Source organism: Aquarana catesbeiana, linkage group LG03 (assembly GCF_042186555.1).
Source record: "Aquarana catesbeiana isolate 2022-GZ linkage group LG03, ASM4218655v1, whole genome shotgun sequence".
Lineage (NCBI taxonomy): Eukaryota > Metazoa > Chordata > Amphibia > Anura > Ranidae > Aquarana > Aquarana catesbeiana.
The window spans coordinates 708,650,877-708,671,493 of NC_133326.1; the positions used below are offsets into that span (position 1 = coordinate 708,650,877).

At 41.8% G+C, this 20,617-nt stretch overlaps 2 protein-coding genes across 3 annotated transcripts in view; both read right to left on the reverse strand.

Annotated features, from left to right (window-relative positions):
• The window catches only part of LOC141133628 (beta-1,3-galactosyltransferase 5-like), a 404,153-nt gene that overhangs the window by 309,382 nt on the left and 74,154 nt on the right, over nt 1–20,617 (reverse strand). The window lies entirely within an intron of this gene.
• LOC141133625 (beta-1,3-galactosyltransferase 5-like) overlaps nt 19,696–20,617 on the reverse strand; it is a 74,696-nt gene continuing 73,774 nt past the window's right edge. For both annotated transcript variants that reach the window (XM_073623104.1, XM_073623105.1), the window contains exon 3: nt 19,696–20,365. In XM_073623104.1, coding sequence (XP_073479205.1) covers nt 19,908–20,365 — 458 coding nt within the window. In that variant the 3' untranslated portion in view covers nt 19,696–19,907. The remainder of the gene's footprint in view (nt 20,366–20,617) is intronic.

Here is a 20,617-nt window from a genome sequence, read left to right on the forward strand (position 1 = left end):
TTTGTTCCGTATGGTTTAAATGTGGATCTGGATCTTTATTTATTTGTTTGAACATGTGGATATATAGGTCCATCTGTTCGGACAAATTATTGTATCTTTTTTCCAGAAAACAACATATGTATGTGTATTTATTATATACATATGTATATATCTCTTGTAGATTCCTGGATATGTTTGAAGAAAATGAATGAAGGGATAAATTTATTAGCCACTGTTTGTTATATTTTGTGTTTATGGTAAATAACTTATATACAGTGGGGATGGAAAGTATTCAGACCCCCTTTAAATTTTTCACTCTTTGTTATATTGCAGCCATTTGCTAAAATCATTTAAGTTTATTTTTTTTCCCTCATTAATGTACACACAGCACCCCATATTGACAGAAAAACACAGAATTGCTGACATTTTTGCAGATTTATTAAAAAAGAAAATTTGAAATATCACATGGTCCTAAGTATTCAGACCCTTTGCTCAGTATTTAGTAGAAGCACCGTTTTGATCTAATACAGCCATGAGTCTTTTTGGGAAAGATGCAACAAGTTTTTCACACCTGGATTTGGGGATCCTCTGCCATTCCTCCTTGCAGACCCTCTCCAGTTCTGTCAGGTTGGATGGTAAACGTTGGTGGACAGCCATTTTTAGGTCTCTCCAGAGATGCTCAATTGGGTTTAAGTCAGGGCTCTAGCTGGACCATTCAAGAACAGTCACGGAGTTGTTGTGAAGCCACTCCTTCGTTATTTTAGCTGTGTGCTTAGGGTCATTGTCTTGTTGGAAGGTAAACCTTCGGCCCAGTCTGAGGTCCTGAGCACTCTGGAGAAGGTTTTCGTCCAGGATATCCCTGTACTTAGCCGCATTCATCTTTCCCTCAATTGCAACCAGTCGTCCTGTCCCTGCAGCTGAAAAACACCCCCACAGCATGATGCTGCCACCACCATGCTTTACTGTTGGGACTGTATTGGACAGGTGATGAGCAGTGCCTGGTTTTCTCCACACATACCGCTTAGAATGAAGGCCAAAAAGTTCTGTCTTATTTTTCATCATCTTGGAGTCCTTCAGGTGTTTTTTTTAGCAAACTTCATGTGGGCTTTCATGTGTCTTGCACTGAGGAGAGGCTTCCGTCGGTCCACTCTGCCATAAAGCCCCGACTGGTGGAGGGCTGCAGTGATGGTTGACTTTCTACAACTTTCTCCCATCTCCCGACAGCATCTCTGGAGCTCAGCCACAGTGATCTTTGGGTTCTTCTTTACCTCTCTCACCAAGGCTCTTCTCCCCCGATAGCTCAGTTTGGCCGGGCGGCCAGTTCTAGGAAGGGTTCTGGTCGTCCCAAACATCTTCCATTTAAGGATTATGGAGGCCCCTGTGCTCTTAGGAACCTTAAGTGCAGCAGAAATTTTTTTGTAACCTTGGCCAGATCTGTGCCTTGCCACAATTCTGTTTCTGAGCTCTTCAGGCAGTTCCTTTGACTTCATGATTCTCATTTGCTCTGACATGCACTGTGAGCTGTAAGGTCTTATATAGACAGGTGTGTGGCTTTCCTAATCAAGTCCAATCAGTATAATCAAACACAGCTGGACTCAAATGAAGGTGTAGAACCATCTCAAGGATGATCAGAAGAAATGGACAGCACCTGAGTTAAATATATGAGTGTCACAGCAAAGGGTCGGAATACTTAGGACCATGTGATATTTCAGTTTTTCTTTTTTAATAAATCTGCAAAAATGTCAACAATTCTGTGTTTTTCTGTCAATATGGGGTGCTGTGTGTACATTAATGAGGAAAAAAATGAACTTAAATGATTTTAGCAAATGGCTGCAATATAACAAAGAGTGAAAAATTTTAGGGGGTCTGAATACTTTCCGTCCCCACTGTATATAAATACTAATCGAATTAAGGATATAATTAATTGACCATATTGCTTCCACGTGTGATCTTATCTGTGAGTACTTATTTAAACAAATGATTGTGGGGAAACCCTCAAATGTGCTTTTATGGATCTTAGGAAGGGCGTAAGCATGCTAGCCCGAAATGTAATCAATTCATATCTAAATTGACTATTGACACTACTTTTGTCTGGAATGATTATGCCTGTCTTGTAATCTTTCTTCAAGACTATATGAAATAAAGCAACAGAGATTTTTTAAGTGCAGCAACCTCTTGGATTTCTTCTATATATATATATACATACAGTGCCTAAAAACAGTATTCATACCCCTTGAAATTTTCCACATTTTGTCATGTTACAACCAAAATCGTAAATGTACCGTATTTTATGTTATAGACCAACACAAAGTGGCACATAATTGTGAAGTGGAAGGAAAATGATAAATGTTTTTCAATTTTTTCTACAAATAAATATGTGAAAAGTGTGGTGTACATTTGTATGGCGCCCCCCCCCCGAGGCAATACTTTATAGAACCTCCTTTCTCTGCAATTACAGCTCCAAGTCTTTTTGGGGATGTCTCTACCAGCTTTGCACATCTAGAGAGGGACATTTTTGCCCATTCTTCTTTGTAAAATATCTCAAGCTCTGTCAGATTGGATGGAGAGCATCTGTGAACAGAAATTTTTAAGTCTCGCCACAGATTCTCAATTGGATTTAGGTCTGGGCTGTGATTGGGCCATTCTAACACATGAATATGCTTTGATCTAATCCATTCCATTGTAGCTCTGGCTGTATGTTTCGGGTCGTTGTCCTGCTGGAAGGTAAACCTCCGCCCCCAGTCTCAAGTCTTTTGCAGACTCTTAACAGGTTTTCTTCTAGGATTGCCCTGTATTTGGCTCCATCCATCTTCCCATCAACTCTGACCAGCTTCCCTGTCCCTGCTGAAGAAAAGCATCCCCACAACATGATGATGTCACCACCATGTTTCACGGTGGGGATGGTGTGTTCAGGGTAATGTGCGGTGTTAGTTTTCCACAGAGGCGTTGCTAGGTCTACAAAAGATCTGGGGCTAGAGCCCATAGCAGCAAAGTAAAGAAAGTCATACGCTTGGGTGGGCATACACATGTATATAATATACGTGTGTATGTGTGTATTTATATATGTGTGTATCATCATTACATCAGGGTCCCCAATGCCCCCCTCATTACATCATGGTCCTTAGAGAGCCTCCCCCTTACATGAGGGTCCCCAGAGAACTTGTCATGTTACCTGCCACAAGATGCAGCTTGTCACTTGCCACGTCAACTGCCATCAGATGTTGATTGTTACATACAGAGAAGCTAGTGTATACAGAGAGACTAGTGTATACAGAGAGGCTAGGGTATACAGAGAGGCTAGAGTATATAGAAGACAGGCTAGTGTATACAGAGAGGCTAGTCTATAAAGAGAGACTAGAGTATATAGAAGACAGACTAGTGTTTACGGAGAAGCTAGTGTATATACAGAGAGGCTAGTGTATATAGAAGACAGGCTAGTGTATACAGAGAGGCTGGGGTATACAGAGATGCTTGTGTATACAGAGATGCTAGTGTATACAGAGAGGCTAGTGTATGTAGAAAACAAGCTAGTGTATACAGAGAGGCTAGTGTATACGGAGAGGCTAGTGTATATAGAAAACAGGCTAGTGTATACAGAGAGGCTAGTGTATACAGAGAGGTTAGTGTATATACAGAGAGGCTAGTGTATATGGAAGACAGGCTAGTGTATACAGAGACTGGGGTATACAGAGAGGCCTAGGGTATACAGAGAGGCAAGCGTATACATAGAGGCTAGTGTATATAGAAGACAGGCTAGTGTATACAGAGAAGCTAGTGTATACAGAGAGGCTAGTGTATATAGAAGACAGGATAATGTATACAGAGAGGCTAGTGTAAACAGAGAGGCTATTGTATATGGAAGACAAGCTAGTGTATACAGAGTGGCTGGGTATACAGAGAGGCTAGTGTATACAGAGAGGCTGGGTATACAGAGAGGCTAGTGTATACAGAGAGGCTGGGTATACAGAGAGGCTAGGTATACAGAAGACAGGCTAGTGTAGTACAGAGTTTTCCCCCTCCTCCATGGTCTGCACTCACCTGCCACCTCTACAGCTCAGGAGCTCGTGTGAGAAAGTTCGGCCGGACTCTATGATATGGGCGGAGCAAGGGAGGAGACTCACTCTCACACTGATCTCCTGGCTCTGGCTGTAAGTGAAGCATCGGGTACAGACTCAGTGAGAGTGCCGCGGCTGTGAGGGACAGAGCAGTGTTAGTCAGCCCGCGACACTCTCACAGTAGGGCCGGCCCTGGGCTATGGGCCCCAGATTTGGGGCTCTAGCCTCAATAGCCACCCCCTAGTGACGCCACTGGTTTTCCACCACACATAGCGTTTTGCTTTTAGGCCAAAAAGCTAAATTTTGGTCTCATCTGACCAGAGCACCTTTTTCCACATGTTTACTATGTCCCCCACATGGCTTCTCGCAAACTGCAAACGGGGCTTTCTTTCAACAATGGTTTTCTTCTTGCCACTCTTCCATAAAGGCCAGATTTGAGGAGAGCACGACTAATATAGTTGTCCTGTGGACATATTCTCCCACCTGAGCTGTGGATCTCTGCAACTCCTCCAGAGTTACCATGGGCCTTTTGGCTACTTCTCTGATTAAAGCTCTCCTTGCCCAGCCTGTCAGTTTAGGTGGACGGCCATGTCTTGGCAGGTTTGCAGTTGTGCCATACTCTTTTCATTTTCGGATGATAGATTGAACAGTGCTCCGTGAGATGTTTAATGCTTGGAATATTTTTTAAAACCTAATGGGGCGTACACACGGTCGGACTTTTTGGCTACAAAAGTCCGACAGCCCGTCCGACAAACTTTCGACTGACTTTTGGCGGACTTACGGCGGACTTTCTAACGACCGGACTTGCCTACATACGATCACACAAAAGTCCGACGGATTCGTACCTAATGACGTACACCGGACTAAAATAAGGAAGTTGATAGCCAGTAGCCAATAGCTTCCCTAGCGTGGGTTTATGTCCGTCCAACTAGCATACAGACAAGCGGATTTCTGGGTCCGGCGGAGTTACGACGTAAAGATTTGAAGCATGTTCCAAATCTAAAGTCCGTCAGATTTGCGACCTGAAAAGTCCGCTGAAAGTCCGGGGAAGCCCACACACGATCGGATTGTCCGCCAGATTTGGTCCGTCGGCGTCTGTCGGACTTTTGTAGCCGAAAAGTCCGACCGTGTGTACGCCCCATAACCCTGCTTTAAACTTCTCCACAATTTTATCCCTGACCTGTATGGTGTGTCCTTCTTTTTGCTGCTTGTTCACTAAGGTTCTCTAACAAACCCCTGAAGGCTTCACAGAACAGCTGTATTTATACTGAGATTAAATTACACACAGGTGGACTCTGTTTACTAATTAGGTGACTTCTGAAGGCAATTGGTTCCACTAGAATTTAGTTACGGGTATCAGAGTAAGGGGGACTGAATACAAATGTACGCCACACTTTTCATATATTTATTTGTAAAAAAATTTGAAAACCATTTATCATTTTCCTTCCACTTCACATTTATATGCCACATAGTGTTGGTCTATCACATAAAATCCCAATAAAATACATTTATGTTCTAGGTTGTAATATGACAAAATGTGGAAAATTTCAAGGGGTATGAATACCTTTTCAAGGCACTGTGTGTGTGTGTGTCTATCTATATATATATATATATATATATATATATATATATATATATATATATACAGTCTCTCACAAAAGTCAGTACACCCCTCACATTTTTGTAAATATTTTCTTCTATCTTTTCATGTGACAACACTGAAGAAATGACACATTGCTACAATGTAAAGTAGTGAGTGAACAGCTTGTATAATGCCCCGTACACACGATCGGACATTCCGACAACAAAATCCATGGATTTATTTCCGATGGATGTTGGCTCAAACTTGTCTTGCATACACACGGTCACACAAATCTTGTCAGAAATTCCGAACGTGAAGAACGCGGTGATGTACAACATGTACGACGAGCCGAGAAAAATTAAGTTCAATAGCCAGTGCGGCTCTTCTGCTTGATTCCGAGCATGCGTGGAACTTTGTGCGTCGGAATTGTGTACACACGATCGGAATATACGACAACGGATTTGTTGTTGAAAAATTTGAGATCCAGATCTCAAATTTTGTGTGACGGAAATTCCGATGAAAAATGTCCGATGGAGCCTACACACGGTCGGAATTTCCGACAACAAGCTCCCATTGAACATTTTCCTGTGTGTATGGGGCATAACAGTGTAAATTTGCTGTCCCCTCAAAATAACTCAACACACAGCCATTAATGTTTAAATCGCTGGCAACAAAAGTGAGTACACCCCTAAGTGAAAATGTCCAAATTGGGCCCAGAGCTTCACAGGTTGCCACTGGAGTCCTCATCCACTCCTCCATGATGACATCATGCAGTTGGTGGATATTAGAGACCTTCAATTTGAGGATGCCCCACAGATGCTCAATAGGGTTTAGGTCTGGAGACATGCTTGGCCAGTCCATCACCTTTACTCTCAGCTTCTTTAGCAAGGCAGTGGTCGTCTTGGAGGTGTGTTTGGGATCATTATCATGTTGGAATACTGACCTGCAGCCCAGTCTCCGAAGGGAGGAGATCGTGCTCTGCTTCCCTCAATGCTATAAACTCTACAAAAATAGGGGATTGGCGCTGTTCACTGATCAAATAATATACTCTTAACAAACTCTCACCACAAGGGAAGGACTTCGCTACATATCTGAGTAAATAACTTAAAAGCGGTGAAAACAAAATATGCTTCAATATGTATAAATAAATATCCACAATTGTAATTAAGGGTACCTATAAATGTGCAAACTGCTTGAAGTGAAAAAAATATAATAAATAACAAAAATAAGATTATCTCCAAACCAATAAATAAAATTAATAATCGACCAAGTGTACAAAGATGACCAAAAATTGTAAATATAAAGTGTATGTAAATAGCGTCCTGAGAAAAAACAATGCTATCCAATCCAAAGTGGTGTTTTACCAATTCTGTGTAATGGCAATCTAGATAGTGATCAGATGGAAAGTAAAAGAACAACAAAAAATGTATTATATTACATGTGCGTTTGAATGTGGTGATCACATACCAAGTAAAGCAAAGAAATGTATAAAATTAATTAAAAAAATTATTAAATTAAAAATACCAAAATCCATCATAGTAGTCCATATTTTCAAAAAAGTGTCCGTGCATACAAAAAATTCCAAAAGTGCCAAAAGAGTGCTGCATATATTAAAAAGTGTCCAGTGCATATAAAAAGTCCTTGTGCAAAAATCTAGTATGTCTCCAAAATGGCTCCGGATGTATCCGTTCAGATAGGTATGACCCGTCCTGTATGGAGCCCCCTCTAGTGTCCCCACTCACCAGAACGCCTAACCCCTGCAGGGGTATTAGGCATGTAGATGTAAGTCCGATGGTCCAAGCGGTCGGTGTCCCCTTCACCAACTTCTCTCCACTTGTGTCACCAGAGTGATCTCAATGGCATCCGCTGGGATAAAATTACACATACAGGGAGAAGAGAAGAGCCATACTGTCCTCCTTTCAGGTTTCCAAATGTATCTATTGCTTCCGACTGTAGGTCATGACGCTGCAATAGATACATTTGGAAACCTGAAAGGAGGACAGTATGGCTCTTCTCTTCTCCCTGTATGTGGAATTTTATCCCGGCGGATGCCATTGAGATCACTCTGGTGACACAAGTGGAGAGAAGTTGGTGAAGGGGACACCAACCGCTTGGACCATCGGACTTACATCTACATGCCTAATACCCCTGCAGGGGTTAGGCGTTCTGGTGAGTGGGGACACTAGAGGGGGCTCCATACAGGACGGGTCATACCTATCTGAACGGATACATCTGGAGCCATTTTGGAGACATACTAGATTTTTGCACAAGGACTTTTTATATGCACTGGACACTTTTTAATATATGCAGCACTCTTTTGGCACTTTTGGAATTTTTTGTATGCACGGACACTTTTTTTGAAAATATGGACTACTATGATGGATTTTGGTATTTTTAATTTAATAATTTTTTTAATTAATTTTATACATTTCTTTGCTTTACTTGGTATGTGATCACCACATTCAAACGCACATGTAATATAATACATTTTTTGTTGTTCTTTTACTTTCCATCTGATCACTATCTAGATTGCCATTACACAGAATTGGTAAAACACCACTTTGGATTGGATAGCATTGTTTTTTCTCAGGACGCTATTTACATACACTTTATATTTACAATTTTTGGTCATCTTTGTACACTTGGTCGATTATTAATTTTATTTATTGGTTTGGAGATAATCTTATTTTTATTATTTATTATATTTTTTCACTTCAAGCAGTTTGCACATTTATAGGTACCCTTAATTACAATTGTGGATATTTATTTATACATATTGAAGCATATTTTGTTTTCACCGCTTTTAAGTTATTTACTCAGATATGTAGCGAAGTCCTTCCCTTGTGGTGAGAGTTTGTTAAGAGTATATTATTTGATCAGTGAACAGCGCCAATCCCCTATTTTTGTAGAGTTTATAGCATTTGGATTTCACCTAGGTGCTTTCCTTTTTTTGGGGGGCTGCAGTTCATATAGGAGCCTGTCCTGAGCGCGGAATATTAATATATATACTGTTTCCCTCAATGATCTGTAGCTCCCCAGTGCTGGCAGCACTCATGCAGCCCCAGACCATGACACTCCCACCACCATGTTTGACTGTAGACAAGACACACTTGTCTTTGTACTCCTCACCTGGATGACGCCACACACGCTTGTCACCATCTGAACCAAATAAGTTTATCTTGGTCTCATCAGATCACAGGACATGGTTCCAGTAATCCATGTCCTTAGTCTGCTTGTCTTCAGCAAACTGTTTGCAGGCTTTTTTGTACATCATCTTTAGAAGAGGCTTCCTTCTGGGAGGACAGCCATGTAGACCAATTTGATGCAGTGTGCGACGTACGGTCTGAACACTGACAGGCTGACCCCCCACCCCTTCAACCTCTGCAGCAATGCTGGCAGCACTCATACGTCTATTTCGCAAAGACAACCTCTGGATATGACTCTGAACACGTGCACTCAACTTCTTTGGTCGACCATGGCGAGGTCTGTTCTGAGTGGAACCTGTCCTGTTAAACCGCTGTATGGTCTTGGTTACCGTGCTACAGCTCAGTTTCATGGTCTTGGCAATCGTCTTATAGCCTAGGCCATCTTTATGTAGAGCAACAATTCTTTTTTTCAGATCCTCAGAGAGTTCTTTGCCATGAGGTGCCATGTTGAACTTCCAGTGACCAGTATGAGAGAGTGAGAGCGATAACACCAAATTTAACACACCTGCTCTCCATTCACACCTGGGATCTTGTAACACTAATGAGTCACATGACACCGGGGAGGGAAAATGGCTAATTGGGTCCAATTTGGACATTTTCACTTAGAGGTGTACTCACTTTTGTTGCCAGCGGTTTAGACATTAATGGCTGTGTGTTGAGTTATTTTGAGGGGACAGCAAATTTACACTGTTATACAAGCTGTACACTCACTACTTTACATTGTAGCAAAGTGTCATTTCTTCAGTGTTGTCACATGAAAAGATAGAATAAAATATTTACAAAAATGTGAGGGGTGTACTGACTTTTGTGAGAGACTGTATATATATATATATATATATATATATATATATATATATATATATATACATACATACATATACTGTACATATGTGTATATATGTGAGGGTTGTACTCACTTTTGTGAGATACTGTATATGCCTGGGAGATGCCTTCAAGCTGTATGTGATGTTATGGAACAATACCATTCTAATGGATACCATGTTCTGGCATCACAAACTTTGGATGTATAATTGAGTTTTTTTCATTTTAAATTATCGCTTGACTTAAAAAAGCACCTGTTCTAACTCATTTCAGCTTGAAAAAAAAATGGGTAATTTAGATAATTTTGGCTATGACACCTTATTTTTTATCTGACTGTAACAGGCTTGAATTGAACAGTAAAGTAGACGCCACAAAGAATTTGAAAGTTATAGGAAAGTTTACTCTTAAAAATAAATAAAGCTAATACACAACTTCATACAAATTGGCCAGTGGCAAAACTATTTCATAGTATAGCTTGTGATCTTTTTTTTTTTTTTTTTTGCAGTTCAGCACTGCATTGTCTTAAAAGTTTCATAAAATGCTAAAACAAAGTACATGGAAACACTTCACAACCATGACCCCACATCCAAGAGATGGTGCATTTTTTATCCTGAAATAAAAATGTAAGTGTATTATTAACCACACATATAGTACTGTGGCTGGAGAATATGTAAGCAGCTTGATTAGCCTACAATGTAAGCAGGAGAAACAAGGCAGTTTTCTCATGAAATAAATATTAAGCTGTATTTTTTCAAGGGCAATGGCCAGAAATTTTGCACAGACTCACTGCAAGGTATGTAAGGAACTTACTAGGCTACAATTTAGGAGGGAGAGGTGAAGCAGATTTTATTATGAAAAAACAATTAAAGTATAATTTCAGAGACAGCAGACAGAAATAATATACATGCACTGTAGAGTGTGATTAGGCCGCAATGTAAGAGAGGGAGACTAGGCAGTATTATTTAACTACTTGTCCCCCCATCGCTGTAGATTTACTGCAGCGCGGTGGGATGGGCAGGCTGAGTCATGGATATATGTGACTGGTTTCTTCCTGGTCTGTGAGCGGGCGCACACCCCCTGCTGACCCATGCTGTGACTGGCTACAGCACAAGTTTGTCAGCAGGTCCCGGCCAAGGATTTTTGTCTGGGACCTGCTGATCGGCTGTAGCCAATCACAGCATGGCCCTGTGTCTGCGTTGTTAACCCTTTGATCACCTCTGTCACCCAGCCAGTGCCATTAGTACAGTGTCAGTGTAGAGTGTTCACCACTTATCACTGTATTAGCGTCCCTTGCGACATCAAATGGCATCAGGGTCAGTTAGCGTCCATCACAACCAGGGTCAGATTGCCTGCCACACTATCACAGTCACACTTTAAGTCACTGATCACAGCCATTGCTAGAATAGTGTCTGTACAGACCAATATCTTGATCAGATCAGAACTATACAAGTGTCCCCATTAGTAAAAAAACCCAAAAATACATTGTTAGCAGGATCAGCCCTGATACGTGCCAGTACATGCATTTAGCCCCTCTGCAGTTTCAGTACAATTTTTCTGATTCAGTGTCAAAAATCTCCCAAAAATGTACTCTAGTGAAGAGGCCTACAGGATTCTGAGCATGTCAGATGAGAACGAAGGGGAAGCCTCTTTGACATAATTTGGCTCAGAATATGAACCTGTAGAAAGCAGCGGCACTCTGATAGCTAGCTCAGACGATGGAGAAGAGGTCCCTGCTAAGATCAGGCATACCTGACCCCAGGTCACTAAAGTGCTAGGAACGCAGAGTTATGCTCATATGCAGCAGAGTGCCAGTACTGGTGCTGCACTACCTTTTGATGGACTGGCAAGCACCAGCGGCCTAGTACATTATAGCCTTTTATACACCAGCACTGCAGTATATTATAGTGAAGTGGCGAACACCAGCAGTGCAGTACAATCTGTGCGGTGGCTAGCACTAGTAGCATTATGCAATCGCAGCCACCAAGACTTATGCCCCATACACACAATCAGAAATTCTGCCAGCAAAAGTCAGATGTGAGCTTTTGGTCAGAAATTCCGACCGTGTGTATGCTCCATCGGACTATTAAAAAATATATATAAAACCAAGCGCTGTAATAGACACACCGTGATGTGTGAAAAGCTATATAAATAGATAGGTGAATATACGTGACAATAAAAATATTTTTTCTAAATAGGTGAATAATCCTGAAGTGTTAGATTGAACAATACACAATAAAGCTGCTATCAATAAGACAGTGATCAGAATCCTAAAATAAGAATATATAAATATATAAATTGATGCGCTATATTAAACCATTGAATCAAACGTGAAAAAATTTCAAAAGATGTCAAAATGTGCTGAAATGTATGCAAAGTCACTAAAATATGTGCAAATGCACTGCAAAAAATGCACTAAAGGGATGTGCAAATATACTAAAAATATGTGCTAGAATTGTGACTAAATAAATAAATAAATAAGTATGTGCAAATATGCTGAAATAATGCTGAAAAGAAATGCACTGAAAAAAATGTGCCGATATGCTGAAAAAGCGTGTATAAAATATAATATAAAATGTGTTCAAATGCCTAAATAATAAGTACTTTTAAATGCAGATAATCCCTGCGATGAACACTATACAATCCATGACGATATCAAGCAGACTAAATAGATGTGTAAATAAATAACAATTAGTTAGGTGCCAGTAGTATATATAAATATGTAGATAATTAATCCATATAAATATAAAATGCCGATTGGATGCGATAGTACATATGTAATTTGGTATAGTTCATAGGATAAAATTGATGGTTAAATTAGCAGTTCATTCTGTGGTATACTGAGGTAATTGAAATCCTGCAATGCTTGTTTATTCACAATAAAAGATGTTTCCACCACAGCCGCAATAATAGATTCTCAGTGCCAGGTAATTTATGGAAGAAAAACTAAGAAACAAGATCATTGCGCAATGTAGCAAAAGAGAAAAATCCACAAGCAAACCAGCACAGTGATAAACTCACGTGCGCCCGATTGGGTTAGGGCATGCAGATAGGCAGATCTCAGTTGGCCGCTACGGACGAGGCTTGTCAAACAAGCCGCTGCTGTTCGTTACAATGTATTGCAACACAGACCACGTCCTAGGCTCCTCCCACGCGTTGCGTCACTGACACGTGACTTTCTCAAGGATAGTATCATGAGTTTATCACTGTGCTGGTTTGCTTGTGGATTTTTCTCTTTTGCTACATTGCGCAATGATCTTGTTTCTTTGTTTTTCTTCCATAAATTACCTGGCACTGAGAATCTATTATTGCGGCTGTGGTGGAAACATCTTTTATTGTGAATAAACAAGCATTGCAGGATTTCAATTGGCATTTTATATTTATATGTATTAATTATCTACATATTTATATATACTACTGGCACCTAACTAATTGTTATTTATTTACACATCTATTTAGTCTGCTTGATATCGTCATTGATTGTATAGTGTTCATCGCAGGGATTATCTGCATTTAAAAGTACTTATTATTTAGGCATTTGAACACATTTTATATTATATTTTATACACGCTTTTTCAGCATATCTGCACATTTTTTTCAGTGCATTTCTTTTCAGCATTATTTCAGCATATTTGCACATACTTTTTTATTTATTTATTTAGTCACAATTCTAGCACATATTTTTAGTATATTTGCACATCCCTTAAGTGCATTTTTTGCAGTGCATTTGTACATATTTTAGTGACTTTGCATACATTTCAGCACATTTTGACATCTTTTGACATTTTTTCACGTTTGATTGAACGGTTTAATATAGCGCATCAATTTATATATTTATATATCCATCGGACTATTGCTGGCAGAATTCCAGCCAGCAAAAGATTGAGAGCAGGTTCTCTATTTTTCAGTCGGAAAAAGCTCCTATCCGAAAATGCGTTTGTCTGCTTGCAATTCGGACGCGCAAAAATCACGCATGCTCAGAAACAATTCGACGCATGCTCGGAAGCATTGAACTTAATTTTCTCGGCTCGTCGTAGTGTTGTACGTCACCGTGTTCTTGATGGTCGAAAGTTCCGACAATTTTTGTGTGACCGTGTGTATGCAAGTCAAGCTTGAGCGGAATTCCTTCGGAAAAACCATCCAAGTTTTTTCTGACGGAATTTCTGATCGTGTGTATGGGGCATTAGAGTAGAGGCCCATAGAGCCCATAGTGTCCTTCCAGAGGTGATTGCAAACCCTAATTTGCTGCTCCCAGATTTAGCAGCACCCGTTATCCCCCCATTCATTGCCCAACCCTGGGTTCAGGAGGAAACAGCAAATTTAACAACTCCCCTTGAGTTTTTTGAGTGTGCCAGATATGGGGTCAAACTGTATAAGCTCTGTCAGAGGGCGCCAGACCATACATACTGATTTACAGTTTACGAGGAAAAAGACAGTGAAGTGGAGCCCCCCGAATGCCCAGACCACATGGGGAGTAGTGGCAAGATAGTATGGGACTTGGTGTGACCCTTGTTCTGTAAAGGGTACCATTTGTATGTGGACAACTATTATGCAAGTGTGCAACTTTATAGGCATTAATTCAATCTTGGAATTGGCTGCTGTGGCACCGTGTGACCTAATTGCTGGATATTCCCCTAACGGCTTGTTAACAACCCGACTTAGAAAGGAGGAGAAATCCCGCTTGAGGTATGGTGAATTACTCGCAGTGAAGTGGAAGGACAAATGGAGACTAAGAGGACAGGGATCACCCCTGGAGAGGGAGAGGACAGGGATCACCCCTGGGGACTCAGAGGACAGGGATCACCACTGGAGACCCAGAGGACAGGGATCACCACTGGAGACCCAGAGGACAGGAATCACCCATGGAGAATCAGAGAACAGGGATCACCCCTGGAGAATCAGAGGACAGGGATCACCCCTGGAAAGTCAGAGGACAGGCATCACCTCTGGGGAGGTAGAGGACAGGGATCACCGCTGGAGAGGGAGAGGACAGGGATCACCGCTGAAGAGGGAGAGGACAAGGATCACCGCTGGAGAGGGAGAGGACAGGGATCACCACTGGATAGGGAGAGGAAAGGGATCACCCATGGAGACTCAGAATACAGGGATCACCACTGGATACTCAGAGGACAGGGATCACCCATGGAGACTCAGAGGACAGGTATCACCACTGAAGAGGGAGAGGACAGGGATCACCACTGGAGACTCAGAGGACAGGGATTACCCCTGGAGACTCAGAGGACAGGGATCACCATTGGAGAGAGAGAGGACAGGGATCACCCCTGGAGACTAAGAGGACAGGGATCACCCCTGGAGACTAAGAGGACAGGGATCACCCCTGGAGACTAAGAGGACAGGGATCACCCCTGGAGACTAAGAGGACAGGGATCACCCCTGGAGAATAAGAGGACAGGGATCACCACTGGAGAGGGAGAGGACAGGGATCACCCCTGGAGACTCAGAGGACAGGGATCACCACTGGAGACCCAGAAGATAGGGATCACCACTGGAGACTCAAAAGACACGGATTACCCCTGGAGAGTCAGAGGACAGGTATCACCCCTGGAGAGTCAGAGGACAGGTATCACCCCTGGAGAGTCAGAGGACAGGGATCACTACTAGAGAGGAAGAGCGCAGGGATCACCGCTGGGGAGGGAGAGGACAGGGATCACCGCTGGAGTGGGGAAGACAGGGATCACCCCTGGAGACTCAGAGGACAGGGGTCACCACTGGAGACTCAGAGGAGAGGGATCACCACTGGAGACCCAGAGAACAGGGATCACCCCTAGAGACTCAGAAGGCACGGATCACCCCTGGAGAATCAGAGAACAAGGATCACCCCTGGAGAATCAGAGGACAGGGATCACCCCTGGAGAGTCAGAGGACAGGCATCACCCCTGGAGAGTCAGAGGACAGGGATCACCCCTGGAGAGTCAGAAGACAGGGATCACTGCTGGGGAGGGAGAGGACTGGGATCACCGCTGGAGAGGGAGAGGATAGGGATCACTGCTGGAGAGTCAGAGGACAGGAATCACTGCTGGCAGGGCACTTGACAGAGCTCCTTTCCTATCTTAGCACTGTACACAGCTTCTCCCCCCCACACTACACAGAGCTGAAACCACATTCCTTTACACAAAGCCAGCCAGCCACGATCTTCACAAGGTGTAGCTCGCTGCTATGTTGTCGTTCTGACCTGTGAAATTCCCTGGTCGAAACCACAGTGTAGCTGCAGTAGCCAGCTACACCCTGTGCAAATCGTGGCTGGTTGGTTGTGTGTAAAGGAATGTGATTTCAGCTCTGTAGTGTGGGGAGGAGGAGCTGTGTACAGTGCTAAGATGAGAAAGGAGCTCAGCGGCCGGGCAGAATATCCAGGGTGGAGAGGGCGGGTGGTCAGGGGGCTTTGGAGGGGCACAGCTGAGATCTGGGGGGGGCGCAGCCCCCAGCCCCCCCCAGCACCTCCCTAGATCCCACCATGGATGTTTTCATCCTGCCTTCTATTGACGCAGACATGACAGTCCAAAATTGCACGGCATCTGATATAGTTGAAAAACCTCTTTGTATCCATGACTTTAATCTTAATATGGGAGGGGTAGACTTCAACTATCAGATGATGAAGCTGTATCTAGCTACTGGCAGAGTTAGAGACTGGTAAAGGATCCTTCCTAAAATCCAGATGCAGGCTACATGAGAGACATTTTCCAGTTATTCTCTCTGGTACTCCTACCCAAAAGTCACCCCAAAGAAGATGTCATGTCTGTAGTAGACACAGAATAAGACGTAACACCCCTTTTTTCTGTCCCTCCTGTCCTGGCCAACTTGGTCTCTGCATCAAGGACTGCTTCTGTCGCTACCACACACTAGTGGAGTATTAGTCTAGGGTACAACACGTCACAGTCAAAGGCACACAATTCTGCACAAGAAGGGTCTCGAACAATGTTAGGTAGCTAGGAAACCTAAAATCAAAGGCTTGAAATGTTATGGTAAAAAAAATTAAAAAGTAATAATAAAGTTGTTGTTTTATTGAGTTAATGTTATATTGTTACTGTGTGTTATTGTTAATCATTGTTGTTTGCTTTGCAAGAATGCCGGTCAGCTGCAGCACTGATCTGTTTATTCTAAAAGCAGCAGGGTGCTACTCTCAGAATACTTACGTAGGTGCCTGCAGCTCCGCAGGAGAAGATTTCTCATCTGCAGTTAAAAAAAAGAACGTATATGCCCAAGCATTAGGGGCCTGGGATGCTCAGTGGGTGGATCGCTCCTATGCTTTGGTATCTAATTTAAAAAAAAAAACATTTCTGGCAGAGATTTCTATATCCACATTGATTAATGTGAATGGAGGAATCTGTTAGATTCTTTTTTTTTTCGTTCAGCCCACGGGCTGAACAAAGAAAATGGCATTACATGTACGCCCAACATTAGAAGAGTGGGTGGATGTATGTCAGAAGCTTCTAATGTTGGGAACATAGGCGTGCGCACAGGGTGTGCCAGGTGTGCCTGGGCACACCCTAATTGCTTTGTGTGGTGCATATTCCCCCCTGTTTAGACCACTGATATTTCATCCCCCCCAAAAATATTACACAAGTTAAAAATTTTTGGGAAAAGAAAATTTAAAAAAATTACACTGTCCACTGCCCTACTGACACCATCAGTACATATACACATGCATATGTATTTGAGCTTTGGGGTGCACACCCTAATGCAAGAGGCTGTGCACACCTATGGTTGGGAATAAAATGCCAGAACAGTTCAAACACCCACCATTTGACCCCTTTTTGGAAAGACCTGTAGGCACCCCAAGGTATTTGCTGAGAGGCAAGTTGAGTCCACAGAAGATTTTATTTTTGCCACAAGTTTTCGGAGAATGACAAAAAGAAAAAAAAAATCACTATCATTTCTCTCCAACATGTAAAAATCAGTAAAACAACTTAGAACCCCCAAACATTATGTTTTTATTTTTTGCAGAGGCCCTAGAGCAAAAAATGGTGGTCGTTGCAATTTTTTTGTGTCACACAATATTTGCGCAGTGGTTTTTCAAACACAGTTTTTTGGGAACAAAACACACTTTTATTAATTTGCCAAATAATGCCAAAAAACACAATATGTAAATCAATAATGTTATGTCAAGTAGAATGCCGAGTGAAATGCCTTCCAAGATTTTGGAAAATGAAGAAAGAAAACTAAAATGTATGTTTTATTTTCTTTTTTAATTTTTCAAAACCTTGTGACAAAAAATGGGATCTGCAAATCACTCACCATGCCGCTAATCACTCACCATGCCGCTTATCAAAATCCTTGTGGTGTCTACTTTCCAAAAAGGGGTCACTTGGGGGGTGTTTTGTACTATAATGGCATTTCAGGGCCTCTGAAATTGGGATAAGTAGTCAGGAAGTGAAATGAGGAAGTTATGCCCTTTGAAAGCCTGAAGGTGGTCATTGCTTTTGTGCTCCCGTACGCAGCTAGGCTCCCGAAAACTTCACACATGTGGTATCCCTATACTCAGGAGAAGTAGCAGAATGTGTTTTGGGGTGTTATTCCACATATACCCATAACATGTGTGAGAAATATCTCATTAAAGTGACAACTTTGTGTAAAAAAAAAAAAAAATAGAAACTTTTTTGTCATTTTGCAAAAACTTGTGACAAAAAATAAAATCTTTCATGGACTCAACATCTCAACATGCCTCTCAGCAAATACTTTGGGGTGTCTATTTTCCAAAAAGGGGTCATTTGGGGGGTGTCTGAATTGTCCTTGCATTTAGGGCCTCTGAAACTGTGATAGGTAGTCAGGAAGTGAAATGAGGAAATTTGAAAGCCTGAAGGTGGTCATTGGTTTTGGACTCCTGTATGCAGCTAGACTTCCAAAAAGTCTCACGCATGTAGAATCTCCCCTCAGGAGAAGTAGCAGAATGTGTTGGGGGTGTAATTCCACTTACTATATAACCATGGCATGTATGAAAAATATCTCATTAAAGTGAGAACATTGCGTAAAAAAAAGAAAAATGTTTTTGTCATTTTGCAAAAACTTGTGGCAAAAAAATAAAGAATCTTCCTCTGAAACCATGATAAGTAGTTAGGAAGTGAAATGAGGAAATAACTCCCTTTGAAAAGCCTGAAGGTGGTCATTGGTTTTGGGCCCCTGTATGTGGCTAGGCTCCCAAAAATTCTAAGGGAAAAACTAATACCACGCTTAACCTAAAAAGCAAGAATAGCAGCAACTAATATATGGAATACATACATATATGAAAATTTGAGAAAACAATAGCTGCACTAAAGATTGAAATTCCTACTGGTGATAAACCAATATAAGACAAATAAAGTAAAAATAGTAAGTAAATAAATTGTGATGATATAAATGATAAATCCAAGATATTGAATGACAACCCAAAATCAAAATAGAAAAAACATTTTTTGAATGTTGAATAAATTAAAATTGTGATAAATTAGTGATAATAATAAAAATGATAATATTATTGATAAGAAATACAAAAAAATATAAAAATGACAAAAAAAAGGGCAAAAAATATATTTTGTCTGATGACGATGCTGTGACAATAAATTGTAATCTTCCACCACCATTGAGTGCTGATCACCGTAAAAAATATGCGCTTACCAGAAGGCAAGCAAGTTGTAGCTTGCGGCTAAACACCCAGCCAGGGCCTTTGGGGATCCTTGATGGGTAACACAGAACATCAAACCGGGACTCAGTGGATCAGACAACCCGCTAGGATGTATGGAATCTCCCAAGTAGGTATCAGGTATTGGCCGAGAATACAAAAACGGAACTTCCCATAGTGTAATACCATAAAAGAAGGGTTTATTTAGAAAATAATGATTGCACTTACAATCAGCATGTAGAAAACAGCACGAGTAGCTGGCCGGCTAGCAAGAGCCCACTCACTCAGAAGGACCAATGCGATGATGTCAGCACGTCCTGTCCGCAAACCCTTTTATGGTATTACACGGGAAGTTCGAATTTTTGTATTCTCGGCCAATACCTGATACCTACTTGGGAGATTCCATACATCCTAGCAGGTTGTCGGATCCACTGAGTCCCGGTTTGATGTTCTGTGTTACCCATCAAGGATCCCCAAGCGCACAATAAAATCTTCACAGTGAGGGCACTCCAGTTTGCCTTTTCATAAATGACTTTTAAAGTCAACACTATAATTTAACATTGGTGGTAGAATCACCTATGTGCAGCCACAATGGTATCTGTTGAGACGTGCCCAATATTTTGGTCCTTGGCACTTGTTGGCATGGACTCCTGTCAGTTTGGCGCTGATTGGTTCTTCTGGCACTTGCTGTTCTGCACCTCCCGCCATATTGGTACTATATTTTCTGAATCAATACCATGGACCACCAGAGCTTGCTTGTATTTACATGCATCATACTTTAATCCATACATATAGAAGCGTCCATCGTGTCGGTAGGTCAGATTGGCTGCGAGGGCAAGGAACCCAAAATATACATCATCCAATGGGAATACGGGGAGGATCTGTGAGGCCGTGTACAGACTCTTCACCGAGGCTCCTGGGAAGAGAAAACCACCACCAGCTACAAAGCCCGGATAGTGTTCCTGCGGGTACAGGGTCCTTGTAATGCTGTATTTGCTCGAACGCATAACTTGGGGTCTGTGCTGGTGGGCTCCATGGATGGTATTCGGAGTGCCATGTTCTTTAATATACTGTACAATAACGTCTGTATTCACAAACTCATCATCATCACCTGCAGGGAGGAGAAAAACAATGTATATAAGGACCTTCTTATCCTCCCCTTCTTTTAATCTCACTCCACTCCTTCCCACAATCCCTCCCTCTCTTCTCATCCAATCTCACTCGTCTCCTATCCTCCCACCAGTCTCTTATCTACTCTCTCTCCCTCTTCCAATCTCACTCCACTCCTTCTCTCTCTCCCTCTCTTCCTCCAGTCTTTACTTCCTCAATCTTTCTTTCTGTTCTTACAATCTCACTTCTTTTC